At 47.6% G+C, this 16343-nt stretch overlaps 6 protein-coding genes across 6 annotated transcripts; 3 read left to right on the plus strand and 3 right to left on the minus strand. All coding sequences in view use genetic code 12, as the record gives it.

Moving 5' to 3' along the window:
* Positions 1–230: 230 nt before the first annotated feature.
* CXQ87_004850 (uncharacterized protein) lies at positions 231–2381 on the minus strand (the record flags this gene model as incomplete). Its single annotated transcript, XM_025483282.1, has 3 exons — positions 231–535; positions 556–2291; positions 2362–2381. 3 exons carry the CDS (start codon positions 2379–2381, stop codon positions 231–233), a joined length of 2061 nt encoding a protein of 686 aa, XP_025337495.1.
* A 1799-nt stretch (positions 2382–4180) lies between these two features.
* CXQ87_004851 (uncharacterized protein) lies at positions 4181–5755 on the plus strand (the record flags this gene model as incomplete). The annotated part of the gene is made up of 1 exon (XM_025483283.1): positions 4181–5755. One exon carries the CDS (start codon positions 4181–4183, stop codon positions 5753–5755), a length of 1575 nt encoding a protein of 524 aa, XP_025337496.1.
* Positions 5756–6398: 643 nt separating this feature from the next.
* On the plus strand, positions 6399–7022 carry CXQ87_004852 (uncharacterized protein; the record flags this gene model as incomplete). The annotated part of the gene is made up of 1 exon (XM_025483284.1): positions 6399–7022. The coding sequence occupies one exon, from the start codon at positions 6399–6401 to the stop codon at positions 7020–7022; it is 624 nt and encodes a 207-aa protein (XP_025337497.1).
* Positions 7023–7055: 33 nt separating this feature from the next.
* DNM1 (dynamin-related GTPase) lies at positions 7056–9536 on the minus strand (the record flags this gene model as incomplete). Its single annotated transcript, XM_025483285.1, has 1 exon — positions 7056–9536. One exon carries the CDS (start codon positions 9534–9536, stop codon positions 7056–7058), a length of 2481 nt encoding a protein of 826 aa, XP_025337498.1.
* Positions 9537–10480: 944 nt separating this feature from the next.
* Positions 10481–11704, minus strand: CXQ87_004854 (alkene reductase; the record flags this gene model as incomplete). Its single annotated transcript, XM_025483286.1, has 1 exon — positions 10481–11704. The coding sequence occupies one exon, from the start codon at positions 11702–11704 to the stop codon at positions 10481–10483; it is 1224 nt and encodes a 407-aa protein (XP_025337499.1).
* A 1155-nt stretch (positions 11705–12859) lies between these two features.
* On the plus strand, positions 12860–14524 carry CXQ87_004855 (uncharacterized protein; the record flags this gene model as incomplete). Its single annotated transcript, XM_025483287.1, has 1 exon — positions 12860–14524. The coding sequence occupies one exon, from the start codon at positions 12860–12862 to the stop codon at positions 14522–14524; it is 1665 nt and encodes a 554-aa protein (XP_025337500.1).
* Positions 14525–16343: the final 1819 nt, after the last annotated feature.

Genomic DNA, 16343 nt, shown 5'->3' on the forward strand with positions numbered 1-16343 from the left:
GACCGCCAAACAGAGGCAAGCCAACATCAAGTTTGCTAAAAAGAACGTTAACAAGCAGGGCAAGCCTAGAGACGTTAAGAAGAAGACCGAGTTTCCAGTGTCAAAAACGTGGGTTTTCGTGTTGACCTTCTTGATTTGCGGTGGTGCAATCTTGGAATTAATCAGGTTGTTCTTCTAAGCCTTATGGGACAGTTAAATTGTATAATAATATTATAACTTGCATCAAACCGTCAACTAAGTTCTTCTCCAGAAATTTCAGGATTGATCAACAACCCTTTATCAAGCGCAGCGACAGAGTCTCCATTCAATATCGGCAGCTGTGGCTGTGGAGCACCTCTGAAATCTACTCTTCTTGTTGGGATATCCAGCCCAAAGTCCTCGAGGTAGTCGAAAATGTCCTTCTCGCCAGCGAGCTCAAATGTTGAAAGCTCGAATCGCTTATCATTGATAACACTGAGATATTGGGCACATGTTTCTATCTCCGTCTGAGACAACGGTGCCTCGAACTTCTTGTCCTCTTTGTTTGGACCAGTTGCTCGGGGAATGGGAAGATACCCGATAAATCTTGAGACACTGGTTTTTGCAGCGATTCCTTTGGCAACACGTACTTAAATGTGTGCTTACCATTCAAAGGTGACACCAATCTCAAGTGACCAGCTTTGTCGTAGAATGCAAGTTGATCCATCTCAAACAATTTCTTGTCCAACGTCAGCTCTTCACTTAAGCGAGATGGAAGATTGGACACTTTAGGAAGCTTGACAAACCTAGATGCTCCAATGGACGGCAATACCCACGAGTCGAGGAATTGATCACTCGAGAACCCTCCAGACTTACCTCCAAGCTTGTTTGGATGGTTGTTGGACTCTATTCCACGCGACAAGTAGTTAATGTTATACCAGTGAAGCGAGCCACTCTTCTTGGAGATACAGCCAAAACCTGCGTTGGTACCGTCGCTGCAACCTGGGCCTTCGGAATTCACAAACCAGCAAATATCATTGATGGTTGCACTCGTATTACCACGAACAAACTTGCCCACCAAGGAAGCTTCCTTTGGCAATCTGTAAAGATCCCAGAGGTAAAATGCATCCCCCTTGGCGCTAGCCTGAACAAGTTGAAGATCATACGGACTGAGCGATAAGTGTGACACCCCACCAGGCGGTTTGAAGGTAGCAATCATCTGTCCGCTGTGAAGGTTAATGAGACGAATGTACTTGTGCTCACCGGAATCTTGCGTCAGTTTCTTGATCTTGTTGGCCGTGGAGTATAGGGTCTGACTGATGTTGTTACTGATTGAGTGAAGCGACACATCCTTGTCCAAGATATTGCTCTTGGAGCCCTTGGGTTTCAGCCAGTACTCACGAATTGTCTTCGACCCCGATTCAGAAAGGGCGTAGAGCTTATCGAGTGCTGAGCCGGATATGGAAGAAACAACACGCATGAGAAGTGGGCCTGAAGGAGGAAGCTTCACGTCCGTAAAAAGACAATCCAGGCGAGACTCTTTCTTCTTGGTCGAGCTACTGTGTGAATGAAGGAGGTGCCTCTGGTGGTCCATCTCCGTCTTTGTGGGACAGTATACAAGCCAAGAACCTTGTAAATCATAGATGGGAGCATCATTGGAGACACATGCTTTGAGGAATAGCCAATCCGTCGTAATATTCTCCTTATCAGCGACGGGCCTCGTAATATTCTGACGGATGTTATGCAGCTCGTACGTGCCGAAGCTGATACTCTGGTTTCGGCGGACATTTAAGATACAGATGTAGCCGTTTGCAGAGCCAATAGTGAACAACTCACGAGATAGTTTGATTGTATGCGGTGCCTTGAAGTAGGAGGGGAGGGCCAGGTGTAGCCCCTGGAAGCCATGAATGTACAAGTGCACAGTGTCATTTGTCGTGAAAACAACGCTTGGAAGCCCCAAAATGTCACCAACCTTGAGGGCGACCATTTGCTTGTCCAAAGGGACACTTCGTATCAAGTTGAGAGAATCACCTTGATAAGCCTGGCTACTTGGCGAGCACCAGTCCCAAAGCTCAAGCACCTCTTGATCCGGGTAATAGACGCACATTTCACCTCGTGGCCCGAACTCCACGATCTTGGACTGGGCCTTGGTCTCTGGTTTGGCTGAGCCGTTTGTGCCGTTGAGGTTCAGGGGCTCTTCCTGATTGGGCAGATCCGAGTCTGTGACGGCGCCATTCTCGGCATTTCCGGAGTTATCAAGTGTGGCCGCTTTGAGTTTGTTCCAGGTGGCCTTAAACGTTCCAAGACGGTGACCACGCTTGGGGTTTGTTGGCCTGAGGTTAGTATGAGGAAGGAGGGGTCTGGGAGGGTCTTCCAGATTGGGAAGGCCGGGGCGTCACGTACACTTTCACCAACAGTGGCATTTCTAGTAGTATAAATAAGCTATCGCAAGGGAAGGGGGAATCAGAAGAAGAAGTAGGTGGGAGGTCAGGGTCCGTGATGGTTATGTTATCTATAGTGGGTAACTGCGGGTACTGCAGATAGTCGCCTTGCCCACGTTATCGAGGCGCGATCTTTTGCAGCCACCAAGAGATCCAATCTGGCGTGTTGTTTTTGTGGAACGTGTGGGGAAAAAAGGAAGCGTTTAAAATGATTTGATTAATGAGGTTTTGAAATCTGATTTTGTTTGAAGAATAGAGCTCGTGTTTTGGTGCACCTTCGGGTGCTCACTATGGAGCGATAAGGTATAGCCGCGATCAATCGTGAGTCATTGTTTTGGGTTATAGAGATGGGTTGGTGATGATAGTGAAGCATTTTGGCTCATGGCGGCGAATCTCAGGTGGAATTGAAGAGTGAATGAGGTTTTGAGGATTTCAGGGATTTGGTCAAAGTTTGACTTGCTGGTGCAATTACATGCTAGAGTATGCAACTGAAGGCTATCCAAACACACAGACCTGAGTAATGGTGAAGACACACATGAATCAAAACAGAAGAGATATAATATCTGCAATTCATGAAGCACTTGTGTTCTAGGGGAAGAAATGGTTGTAGGCAGATGTAGAGTCAGAACCTAAAAGCCTAATTGACGTGCCTGGCTCCCTAGGTGTAGGTCCATGTCTGATAACGCATAATTGAGTTTCACCTTTGATAAAGGAGTTTCTCCGAATATCTAGCATCTCTTCACTTTGAAATTTGTATGAGACTTAGGTAACCACACCCTGAATTACCCTAGAGGCAATACCATACGCCATAGCCAATTACCTACGGGTACCACCAGAGCACCCTTACCACCCAAATAACCTAAAGAGCCACTAGACCAATCTTTAAATCCATTTCTTCCCCTACTACCTTCTTCCCCTACTCCCTCAGAAATCACCACAATAGTGCACCCCGAGCCACCCAAAATCGCCTAGCCCGCCTCATTCGAGATGGTCAGCCACTCGTCAGAACCGGCAAATACGAACCCAAGCGATCCACCTTGGCAGCCCAGCAGTTGTATTGTATCACCGCTACGGGAGGGGAGTAGGCGATCTGCTATGGTACGACAACGTTCCCCCGCTCTAGGGATTCGGTGTCATTGAAGATAACCAGCAGGTGACATCGACGTACTTAACGGGAAGACGAAACCTTCAAATTTGAGCATTTTTATTGCCTTTTTAAAGCACAGCCGCGTGGCGAGATTACGGCTTCGTCTTAGAAGTCCGAAATGTGACAAGAAAAAAGACACACTGTGGGGCACACAGCGGCCTTCTCCTTTGCATGTACCTTTGAACGAGCTTGCTTGTTCAGCTATCTCCGCCGCCTCCTCAAGAAGTATTTCGATCTACAATGTCAAACCAGCACTTTCTTGGCTTTCCTCCGCTCGAACCCCAGGTTTCCCCATGGGACGTTTAAAGTTGCATTTTGAAAAGCCCGCTTGTTAGCGTCGAGGGCTTTGACCTTTTTTCCACAATGCAATTTCAAAAAGATCTCTGGCCCAACGCCTCGTATCTATAGCGTGGGCTGGGCATCTGGAGAACAATGCCAAGGTGTGTGAAGGAGCATAGAAACCCCCACATTGTAAGGACGAGTTTCGCAGCCATCACGGCTCTTGGGTCTTGAGGCAAGTATGGAGGGGACCGCCTTGGCTGGTTTCCTGAAAGGTCCAGGTGGAGCACCAAGTGGAGCACTAATGGCACTCACTACTATAAAAGACGGACGATCTGCTACATTAAGCTAAGCAATGGCTGCAAAAGACGATATTAGCGACCCCTCGCTTGGAGGCAAGGCGTACGAGGAATTTTCCGATGATGTCGAGAAGAAACAAGGTGTTGTTGCTGATGTTGAGCCAATTGACACGGCTGAGGCAGAGGATTATTCGGACATTGATGAACAAAAGTTGCTTCGTCGCATGGACTGGCGGCTTCTCCCCCTTTTCACCATCTTGTACTTGCTTAGTTTCTTGGACAGAGGAAACATTGCCAATGCCAAAATCGAGGGTCTTGCTGAGGACTTGAACTTGCGGAACCACCAGTACAACATGTGCTTGACGATTTTCTTCATTTTCTACGCTTCCTTGGAGATTCCGTCCAACATGCTTTTGCACCGTGTGAAGCCTCGCTGGTTCATTCCAACCACCATGGTGTTGTGGTCAATTGTGATGACGCTTATGGGAACCGTTCAGAAATACGAGGACCTCTTGGCCTGCCGTGCACTTTTGGGTATTTTCGAAGCCCCCTTGTTCCCAGGCATCTCCTACATTTTGTCCATGTACTACAAGAAGTCGGAGATTCTCATGAGACAGGCCATCTTCTTCAGTGCTGCTTCTGTGGCGGGTGCATTTTCAGGACTTTTGGCTGCTGCAATTGCCCAAATGGACGGAGTTGGAGGCTACGAAGGATGGAGGTGGATTTTCATCCTTGAAGGTTTGCTCACCTTTGTCGTTGGCGTCTACTCCTACTCAGTTTTCCCCAACTACCCCAAGGACTGTGCTTTCCTTCTGGACAAAGAGCGCCGTTTCGTGCAATGGAGAGTGAAATTCTCGTCCAACGCCGAAAGCAAGAAAATGCTTGGTTCGGGCGAGGAGTCCTTGTCCAAGACCGTGGGTGAGGATGTTCTGGGAAGCAGAGAATACATCTGGAAGGCATTCAAGGACTGGCAGATCTGGGTGCAGCTTTTCATCTGCTGGGGCATTTTGGTGCCTCTTTACGGAATTGCTCTTTTTGCCCCATCCGTCATTTTCGCCTTGGGATATACTTCCACCCAAGCACAGCTTATGCTGGCTCCTCCATTCATCTGCGGTGCCATTATCTGTGTTGTTCAGGCCTACTTCTCCGATAGAGTGGGCTACAGAGCACCGTTCATGATTTTCAGCTTGCTCTGTATCGTCATGGGTTTCATGGTATGTTTGGTCTTTTCACCAATCACCCAGGCAAACTCCATCTACGGTGCCATGTTCGTTTTGGCTATTGGTGCTGCTGGGTTCCCCATGACGGTTATCTGGCTTGCCAATAATCTAGGGGGAACGTTCAAGAGAGCCATTGGCATGGCTATTCAGATTGGACTTGGCAATTTCTCCGGTGCTTTTGCTTCCAACTTCTACAGAGACCAGGATGCTCCCCACTACACTCTTGGCCATGCTTTGGAGCTTGGATTCGGGTGCATGGGAATCATTGCCTCTCTTATCGCTGTTACTGGATACTTGCTTAGCAACAGGAAGAAGCGGAAGGACATTGCTGCTGGAAAGTACGACGACACTTCGTCCGAGGAGCTTGTCAAGATGGGCGACAAGAGCCCCTACTTCGTGTACAGATTGTAGACGCTATGCTTATGAATTACGAGAGGAAGTTGAATGTGTAGACGGGAGGTGGAAAGGAGTTTGACGGCGATTTCACCAAGATAGTTGTAGGGTGGGGAGTAAGTCGGGTCACTCGATGAACGGTGAATCCTTGGTACATTGGCACTGGGCCGTTGGAGAGGTTTTGAGAGTTTGTCGCCAAGAGCTGTTCAAAATATGCTTTGGCGTGAAGGCTTCTCCACATCAAACCGCCCACTGGCAAGCTTTGTAGTCTTATAATGAGCAAATATCAAAAAAAAAAAAAAGACTTTGAAGACCAGCTTTCTAAGAAAAGTTGAAAGCGTAAATTAGGGATTGTCAAAAGATCGGCAGCGGGAAGAAAACATTATCTCGTATTTCAGTCCATGATGCATTGATCGTTCCATCATAGTGTTATCTCGCCCCTCAGACTACCACACGGTGTATCTTCCCCACTTTTCACAGAACCGTTTCTCTTCTCGTCCAATTCCAAGTTCTAATCTGCTTCTTCAAAAATCACCAAACCGCAATTCCTCACTTTTTCACTTCCTATGTATTTCTCTAAAACCCATCCTCCTCTGTCTGCATCTCACTATTTTCGCAACCATTTCGCAACTATCACCAAAAGATCAGATACTCCTTTTCAATGCCTGGTACAACCACATACGTCCAGGTTTCGCCAGGACAGTCAATTCCGGTTCGGGTTTTTGTCAACAGGCGACGCATCGTACTGAACAACACCGTGGCAATCAATGACCGCTCGATAATCAAGCTTTCGTCTATCAACCTGCTCAGGCTTCTGAATAACGACTTGACGAATCTCATCATGGACGTCAAGGAGGAGCTACAAAAGATTCTTTTCCAGGAGCCTCTAAGGTACCTTTTTCCGCTGAAGTTTGTTCACGGTTCCGACAAACTTTCCAAGGATATAGGGACAAGGTGGAAATGCAAGGTGGTGGCTTCTCTAGGGTATTTGGCATCCTTGCGGTACAAATTGGGCTACCTCCGGGACCAAGACGATATACATTTTTTAGAAGAGAGAAAGGTGGATGTTACTTCGAAGGATCCAAATAGAAGTGCCCTTTTAACCAAGGAATTAAAGTTCACCTTCATGGAACCAGATGAAGGAGTTATCCACGACGAGGACAATGTCCTCGATGACAAAAAGACCCTTTCATACCGGTTGAACAAGCTGGCCTTGCTCAACAACAGCATTGTCGATAGTCTAGATCTCTACGTGACAAGCCGGCCGCACCTGCAAAAAGCTTAATATATATACATGGGAAAGCAAACATGAAAGGCATTACACAACATCGCTGATCACCTTCGATGCCTCTCTGTAGGTCTTCAACAAGTTGATACACTTCTCCCTCTCCATCTGGATCAGCTCATCCTCCTGGAGCAATTCGTCAAAGTACTTCTCGTTGTACAACTTCACCACAAGCCTGTTCTGGATGTGTGTCTTAATGTAGTTGACAAGAAGACACATGATCGACTTGGGCACCTGGTCCTGGACAATCTCACGCACAATGCCAAAGTACGACACAATCAACCGTCTGATCAACTCGCATTCTAGCTGCTCACGCTCATTGAGCTCATTGAGACTGGACTCCTCTCCATGCTCAAGGTGTGGCACATGTCCGTTCTCTTGCTCCGAGACTGGGCTCTGAGAAGGAGCACGGTCCTCTAGACTGAGGCTCTTCACATCGGCGTGGACGTTACCGCCGTTATTGATGAAGTTATTGTTGAACTGCAAAGTTGGTTCCTGTGGCAGTGGGAACTTGAACGGAGTAGGGTTCAATTGAGCTTGCGCTTGCAAGTGCTGTTGATGCATGATGGGGTCCTTACCGAAGAAGTAGTTGAAGTACGACTCGTGACCGTGGCTGGCGAGGTCCGACTTATGAGTGTGCAGTGTTCTTGTAGAGTCGCTTCTCTTGTGCTTGTGGACAACTGGTGGTTTTATTTCGTCGTCCACCTGGTCAATGTCAATGTCCTTCGAGTCTAAGTGGCCGTTAGGAAGCTCCGTCTCGGTATCATCGGAATCTTCCGTCTCCTTGTGCTTGCTCAAGATCTTCAGGGTGGCGATCCTCATGCGTGATTGCAGCTCCGTCTCACGTTGTCTGCGTCTCTCCTCGACCACGGTGGCCATAGCTTTGGCAGCACCAACAAAGTTGGGGTGGTTGGTGTTGATGTAGGCCTGCTGAATTTCGATCATGGACTCCACGTACTTGATGGTAGGGCCCAATCTCTCGCGCAACAAGTCGCTGACGGTCTCCATGAGCTTAGCCTGTAACTTGGGGTATCTGGTCATATCAAGATTGCTTCCGGCATTGCATATCAGGTGCACGATTTTCATCAATTCCTCGTAGACGAGCTCCACACATCTGCGGGAGGGTTCTTCTAAAAGCTTTATTTGAGGTTTAACGAGCAAGTCAAACGCCAACTCTGGGACGAACAACGATGGACGAGGGCCCAGCGAGTTGCGAATGGCCGTGCGGATGTCCTTGACCGACAAGTTTTGCGTGGGGTTGATGGCCGCCAAGGAGGAGCCAAACACCTCGTTGTAGATGTAATAAATACGAGCACCACCACACAACTCCTTGATGGAAACATCATCAAATGAGGTTCCCTCGACCGAGTTGACCACGCTGTTGGCGAACTTTGTCATCAAGTTGAGGAGCAAAGCTGCACGGCCTTCCTTGGAGTCGACCAAGGAGGGGTAGTCGCCGTACGAAGCCAACTCCTGCTCTGTTTGACCCATCAAAGTGTTCAATTTGGCCTTGATGTCGGGAAGACGATCGCGAATGTGGTTCATCAAGATCTTGTTCAAGGTCAATGAGAGGTAGCGGGTACCGCACTTGCTAGCGAACGAGCGGTAGGCCGGGTGGTTAGCGAAGAATTGCTGTTCTGACTGCAACGAATCGTCGAGCAGCTTGTTGTCCTGGATATCTTGCTGAGAACGGTTCACCACACCAATAAACCCGAGCTTGAGCGGGTAAACGTTGCCCTTCAAGATGTCCAAGGCGTTTGTGCCCTGGTCCATCAAATCAAGCTTGGACAACACGCCCACGGTACGCTTACCCGTAGGGTCGACCTGGCGAGCCAACTTGAGCGACTCCGAGTTGACCAAGTCGACGTTGGCGGGCGAAACAGCCAAAATGATGGAGTTGGGTTTCTGGATGTATTCCAAGATCAACGAGCGGGTCTGTCTCTCGATGTCGGTGGGCTGATCGCCGATAGGGATCTTCGTAAGGCCCGGCAAGTCCACCAACGTCAAGTTGAGCACCTTGTGGGAGTAGACTTTGAGGTTTATGGGCAAGCGGGAGATGCCCTTGTTTTGGCCGGCGATCCGCAACGTCTCGGACTCGATCTCCTTGCGGATGTCGTTGAAATCGTAGAAGCGCTTGTTGGGGATGTGGAGAAACTCGCCCCACTCGGAAGGAGGCTCGTTGCTGTGGGATCTGGTGCTCCCGTTGGAGCGTCTCAAGTGTTCCTCCAAACTCACCTCCGACGAGGTGGCAGGCACGTCCAGGGGCTGATACTCCAAAACCGCCGGATCGTCCTTGTTCACGTGGATCAACTGCAAAACCAACGGCCGTCTGGTCACGATTCCCGTGCCTCTAGGAAGAAAATCCTTGCCCACGATGTTCTCCAACACAGACAGCTTACCGCATGATTGGGAGCCGACCACGGCCAAAACAGGAAGATCGATGTCGGCCAACTGTGTGGACGTGACGATATCCTGGAGTTTATTGACCACCGGGATGAGATCCTGGAGCGACATTGAGGAAGAAGGTGTAGTTATTCTGAGTGTTTGTGGCGAGCAATGGAGCGTAGGTGTCTGTGCAGGTGGTTTGGGGAGACCTACCAGAGGGACGGTAAATTGGGGTGCCACGTTTTGGAGGTTTTCATTTTTTACGGTGATTTGGACGACCTGGGTGAAGGATATGGACGTGGAGGAGGTGGAGGACGATTTGGGGGAGCGTGGGGGCAGAATCATGGCGGGTTGGTGGATACAATTGGCTGCGAAATCGGGTCCAGACCGGTGCACACTGGGGTAGTCAGAGGTGCACGGCATGGGTGGGGGAGCGAAATTAATTGACTTTTGGGATTTTATTTAAGGTTTGCAATTTGGCCTGAAGGGTGGAATTTCGATTTTGGGGTTCCCGATTGGCGGATGGGCTTGTGGCTAGTGCCTCGGTGGACCAGGGCTCAAGGACGACGATAGTTGCGGTGGGTGGGTGAGGCGGTGTTTTGGGTGGTTTTGGAGTTATTTGGAGGGTTAGTGATTTGAACAATGGATTTGGCGATAAATGTGAGAAATTTGTGATTGGCTTGAGGATATGGCTTGTGGAGGGTGGTTGCCAAGGGGTAGGGCAAGCTTCAGTAGGAGACGAGGGAGGTCAATTATCTGAAACACTACTTTTGAGCTAGAGGCGTCGATATTTATATCATCCACTCGTTTGAGGATCGTGGGGGTGGTGTTTCAGCTTGGCCGGCGCTGAAACGCAGATGATACCAACGCGTTTCGGATATCCAGGCATGTCGTTGCAGATTACCGATTGTCAGCTAAAGCCGTCTGTAAAGTATGGCAACTCTTCAGAGTATCAACAGCTCTTTCTCGGTAGCTTCTTTTGTCGAATCACTACCGGCTCTCCTTTCGTCCCTTTACTTTATTACCTATCCTCTATAATTCTCTAAATGTACTCTATTGTCTATTTGCCCACCTCAGGCCCCAATTGGAGCGGGCCTCCTGGACTTTTCTGTCTTCATGTCAAACTCATTTGCCTCGTCCCAGCCATTCCACGTATTGTAGCCCCAATTGGTCGACGTGTAGAAAGTCTTCCTATCATACTTCTCCAACTCTCCGCCATCTTGCAATTTATAGATCAAGTCAGGATTGGAAAGAAAGAAACGGGAGAAGCCTGCCAAAGTACGGTCGTCATCAATATCCTCAAGAAGCTGCTTGAAATCAGGCACATCGTAGGTGTAGTTGCCGGATCTGATGAGAATGCCTTTCCAGACTGATTTGGCAAAAGCGTTGCTTCCAAAAGCGTCCTCGTTACTCAGCATGCCTGGAATTCGAGGCTCTATAAGCGAAACATAGGCAATCTCTCTTCCAGCATCAGCACGTTTCTGCAATTGACCAAGAAAGTAGCCAAAAGTAGCGATCGGGTGGATCTCATCCTGTTCAGCCTTCATACCCGTGTACTTGAGCCAGGGTGAAATCCTGATTGCCACTTTTTCAGGCCCAATTGCCTCACTGAGGCCGTCTATAAGCTCCAACGCAAACCTGGCTCTATTCTCAATTGATCCACCGTACTTATCGGTTCGCTTGTTGGCGCTGGATTCGAAAAACTGGTTGATGAGGTAGCCTGTGGCGCCGTGGAGCTCTACATAGTCGAAGCCAGCCTTGACTGCGTTTTGTCCGGCTTTCACGAAATCCTGAACAACCTGCTCCACCTCCTGGGTGGTATACTCCTCCAATTCGTTTCCAGCCTTCTTTGCAGCCTGTTCCAGCTCTTGACTATGGTAAATCGCCGAAACGCCTCTGTACTGAAGACCCTCCTTTTTCGACTGAACCGGATCGGCGCCTCTGCCCAATCCCCATAGCTGGACTGACGCAAACGACCCGTTTTCATGGATCTTATCTGTGATCTTCTTCCACTCCTCCACCTGCTTTTCTGAATAGATTCCAGGCACCTTTGCATCGACGCCGGTGCTTAGACTAGGCAATGTGCCCTCTGTAATCACCAAAGTGCCGGGAAACCTGGACCTCTTATCGTAGTACTCAAGCTGGAGGTCCAGAGGAGTGTGGTCTGGAAGTGCTCTGAACCGAGTGCTGGGTGCAAAAACGGCTCGATGGGCTAAAGTGTTTTTTCCGACTTTGAGCGGTTGGAAGAGTTTGGTCGCTTTGAGCGCCACAGACCGTGCTTTTTCAGACGCCAGCATAGCAAGTGGTGGTAGCAACCAGAAATTTTGCAACCGCGAAGATGAGTGTGGTGGATTGATTGGTGGGATTATGGAGAAATGGGTGAAAAGGGTTTGGGAGGGCAGAAGATGAGTTGGTATTTGGTCAATTAAGTCGATTGGGGTCGTTTTGTGATTTGGTGTGATTTGGTGTGATTGACTGGCAGGCTGGGTGTGGGTGTATTACCATAGTGGAGGTGAACTTGATGGAGATGTGCAACTGAGTCCTGAGACTGGGGCAGTTGCATGGAGGTGGTCTAAAGAAGACAACAAAGCTTGAAGTTTTGCTAAAATTTGGGTACACTGTTGGAGCAGAGGAGTCAGTGGTAGTATTACTCAGATGAGGTCTGTGAAGGAACTTAACAAAGGTAGCAGGTAAGCTTCTTTCATGCCTGGCCATGTTGCGATTTTCGAATTTGGAGGCTCTTGATGTCATTTGATAGACTTTGACGTGAGATACTTTATTGGCTCAAAATCTTGCTCAATTGATGGAGAAGCAGCACATCTACAGACTTTCCACGATCTTGCGTCGAAGTGGCTTTTGAAATATCGTCACCCACAGACCGTTTCAGGGTATCAGATCACTATCGAAGTTTACCTTTCTTAAGATCGGGAGTTTGAGGATTGGAAAGGTGGGGTTAGATATGCCTTTGTGGCTTATACTAGAATACGCGTTCCTATTGAAAAATCATGAACCTTATCTGATGGCATCATTCAATATGATTTCCACGAAAATGGATCATAAAGCATACATTTCAAGTCATCTCTCGACGTCATTCCTCTACATCTGAAAGATGCCGCAATTCACACCACTAAACCGTGGAACTTCCGGAACCTCCAGGTATAGTACACAACTAGCCAGGGACCCAGATGCAATCACAATGATCTAGATCCACCAAAATCACCAGGCTCAAACAAAATTATTAATTCATTATCACTTTCCCGAAAATCTCCACTTTCCAGAATATCCCACCCCTATCGTTCAATACACCCTGGCAGCACGGGCTCTTATCAATGCTCACCCTCACTTTCTCAATCTACAACATCAACACTTCTTCCTACCACGCCTCCCTACTACCCACTGCTATTCCACACAATTTCCCATTGACCCGCTAAACTTGCAAAAGTGAAGTCACCATGGTAAATCAAAATTCCACTTTTACGGATCTCCCTATCCTCGATAAAGTTGCCGTGGCCTTTCCTCACTACCTTTACGCCACCGGTGTCGATAAACAATGGACAGGTTTTGCCATTCTAGGCGCCTGGGCCACGTTGCTCCTTATCTTCTTTTCATACGCCACAGTCCAACAACCCAAATCTTCCCTTGATCCGAATGACGATAAGGAATCTCCTTTGTGGGACCCTTCAGACCGGGATGGAAGTGCTTTTCTTTTGAGAGAAACAGGCGAGGCCAAATCGGGCAATCAGCAGACAATCAGCTGGCAGTATGCTGCTCTGATGCCGGTTTTTGGCGCTGGAGCCTTGTTTGCTTTGGACTACGCTATCAGGAACTGGAACGTGCTGAAAAGCACCTTGATCAACGGGTACTTTTTGCTTGTGCTGTTTGCCTCGTCGCTTCTGCTTCTCCATATTGTCACGATTTCGGCCGCCAGAAACATCGGCTACTGGTTGGGCTTGAAGGGCAATTCCGCTTTCTTCATCAAGCGTACTAGATTGACCTACTCCACTGAAAACGAGTTGCCATTGGGCTTCTACGACCGCATCGACGCCAAGTCTTTGGAATTGAGCAAGGAGAAGTTTGAAAAACTAGAGGACTTCATGTGGGAGCAGAACAACGCTAAGATTGTTCGTCTTCCCAAGCTCAAAACCAAGGACCAGGAGTCGGCTTTTGTTTACGACAATCGCTGGTTCTGGATTTTCTTGGGATCGCTCCTGTTTCTGGCTGTCTACTTCAATTACAACCCAGCATTGAGCTCCAGCTACGAGTTGCCTCAAACAAACTGGATTGTGAGTAATGCCGTCGCCTCCGCTTTACTCTCCAACATCACGTATGTGAAAGTCGGCAACGTCAAAGTTGCTGGAATCCTTCTCCTTGGAATGTTTGCCTACGACATCTATTTCGTGTTCCGCTCTCATTTGATGATGTCCGTGGCTACAGGTATCGATATGCCCGGCAAGTTAGTCTTTCCAAAGGGCCCCGAAACTCTTTTGTCTTTTGCCGAACTCTCTGGCCTTACTCACAAGGACTTGCGCCTTGAGTCATCTTTGCTTGGTCTTGGCGACATTATGTTACCAGCCATTTTCGCCTCTTTGTGCCTCAGATTTGACTACCACAGGTTCTACTCCAGAAACAAGTTGGCCTTCCACAGACTTCGCAGCATCGGTGTTCCAAACTACTTTGTGGCCCTGATTGTGGGTTACATTGCTGCATTGGTGGCCACTGTCGTTGCTGTGTTTGTTTTTGAGCAGGGTCAACCAGCATTGCTCTATATTGTGCCTAGCATGTTGATCGCTGTCACCCTGACTGCGCTTATCAAGGGCGATTTGAGCGAGCTTTGGAACTATCGTGAGGAATTGGCCAAGTACGAGCCAGAGAAAGAGAAGAAGGCGAAGAAGGAGAAGAACGAAAAGGAAGATGAAGCTGACAAGGTTGAAGTTGTCACCACGGAGACGTTGTATGAGTTTGGTGATGCTACCGATGACAGTGACGACACTTTCTTGATTGAAGATAGCACCGACGCTGACGAAGATTCCGATATTTCTGATCTTGAGACCGAGCTTGGTCATTTGATACAAGACCAAATGGTTGAAGTTGAATCTGTCGAGGACGAATCCGATTAGCTGTACTGCAAGAATAGATATAGAGCTTGCCTACTTAAAGAACGCGTTATAGATGATATACTGGTGATGTCGAGTTTCATGCCAGGAACGTATACAAAATATGGTGAGCACGCAGAAGATACTTCACTTGATGGTTAACACCATTGCATAACGGTACAAAGCATCATATGAAATTCTGATAAGCATACCAATTGGAAGAGCCACAGATAATATTGAAATTTTATCTTCGAAACAACCAGATCAAGGGTATTAAGTGGTTGGAAAAAACCCGATCCTCCTCAAAATCTGGGGTTTTGGTCATAAAACCCGGACCTCCCAAGTCGATTTTTCAGAAATGTCGAAATTTACGGATTTCCAAGGGTCCCCCTTGGACAAATGAAAAATCGAAATTGTAATGAAGAATATCTTCCTTTAAAACTACCATAGCACAATAATTTTGGGATCAAAAGAAAGCCACGATTGAGGGCTACAATATGCGCCCTCATTCGCGTCATGTATTCTTCTTGGTGGTGTCAATTGAGGACTTGAAGATTTATTGCATTGACATGGTGCCTTAACATCAACACAACCACCTACAAATTGACCAGATCTCTTTGATTTAGCGATTTTTAATTTAAATGCAATGAATATGACAGGTTTAAGCATCCCTAGGGGCCTCCATGAATCGCTGATTAGTCGTATATTGTAGCATTCCTCATACTAACAACTTGATTTTAGTGTATTTGAATATCAAGGCTACCCTGCTGCCTCATTACTGGTCCAAGTTTATGAATAACTTGCATGCTTTGAAGGTTGTTGGGTCAGGAGCAATCAGTAAATGGCCTTCAACAACTCTGTGAATTATGGCGGATTCAAATAGTCCTAGTTTGACGATATTATGCCCATTGAGGTATCAATGGGTCTTTCTGACCACTACTGTGCTCTTGAGCTGTGACGAGACCAATTCAATGATATACTAACGGGACCAGTGCTTCAACTGTTGGTTCAGGAGATTTATAGTATTACCATGTAGTCGTGATTGGAACACGGGTAGACCTCTGGAGAGTATAAAGCCCATTCTCTGCAATTCATGAGTTATGACATAAAATACCTAGAATCTATATGACTGAGGAAGAGGTTATGGGGATTTCACAGGTTCAGCGATTCCAGGCGATATATGAACAATCAAGTTATATCGTCATCTTGTTTGCCTCAGCCCACCTGTAACGATGAACAAATCACAGTAAGCAATCGGGTTGTGTTCAAAAAATAGACCATTCGTTGCATACAAATATCTTGTTGTTTTCAAAGAATTCGGGGTCTTCAACCCCATAGCGATTGTGGGGTTGACCCGTCGGAGGAATTGGGGTGACTGTGAGGAGGAATTGGGGTGACTGTGAGGAGGAATTGGGGTGACTGTGAGGAGGAGACAAGTACGGGGTTGCGTACTAGGCACTGGGGTTCAACTGGGGTATATGTTTGAATATTGCATAATCTTTGATTAGGCTGGTAAAATAATTCAAGGTAATGCCAACTGAGCCATTTGTAGTTTTGGAAAGCAACCATTTGATTCTGACTTTATTACAGTTGAGAAGGGAGCTTCCCTCCGTCGTTTTAAATCAGAAGCTATTTTGGCCACCATGGTACCTCGTTGATTGCCAAATTTAAACAATTACAGGTGGTACGGCTTAGTATGAATTGCGCCCGATTCTTTCTACAGCCTTCAACGTAGACTGCAATCAGGAGGCTATTTGGGCGACCTTTAAAACAATTCGGACTGGCAAACTCGTAAATACTAACTTCCTATTGGGAAAAAAATTCAATGCTTACTTTCGTTTAT

The sequence above is a fragment of the Candidozyma duobushaemuli genome, assembly GCF_002926085.2.
Source record: "Candidozyma duobushaemuli strain B09383 chromosome Unknown F_B09383, whole genome shotgun sequence".
Taxonomy (NCBI): Eukaryota; Fungi; Ascomycota; class Pichiomycetes; order Serinales; family Metschnikowiaceae; genus Candidozyma; species Candidozyma duobushaemuli.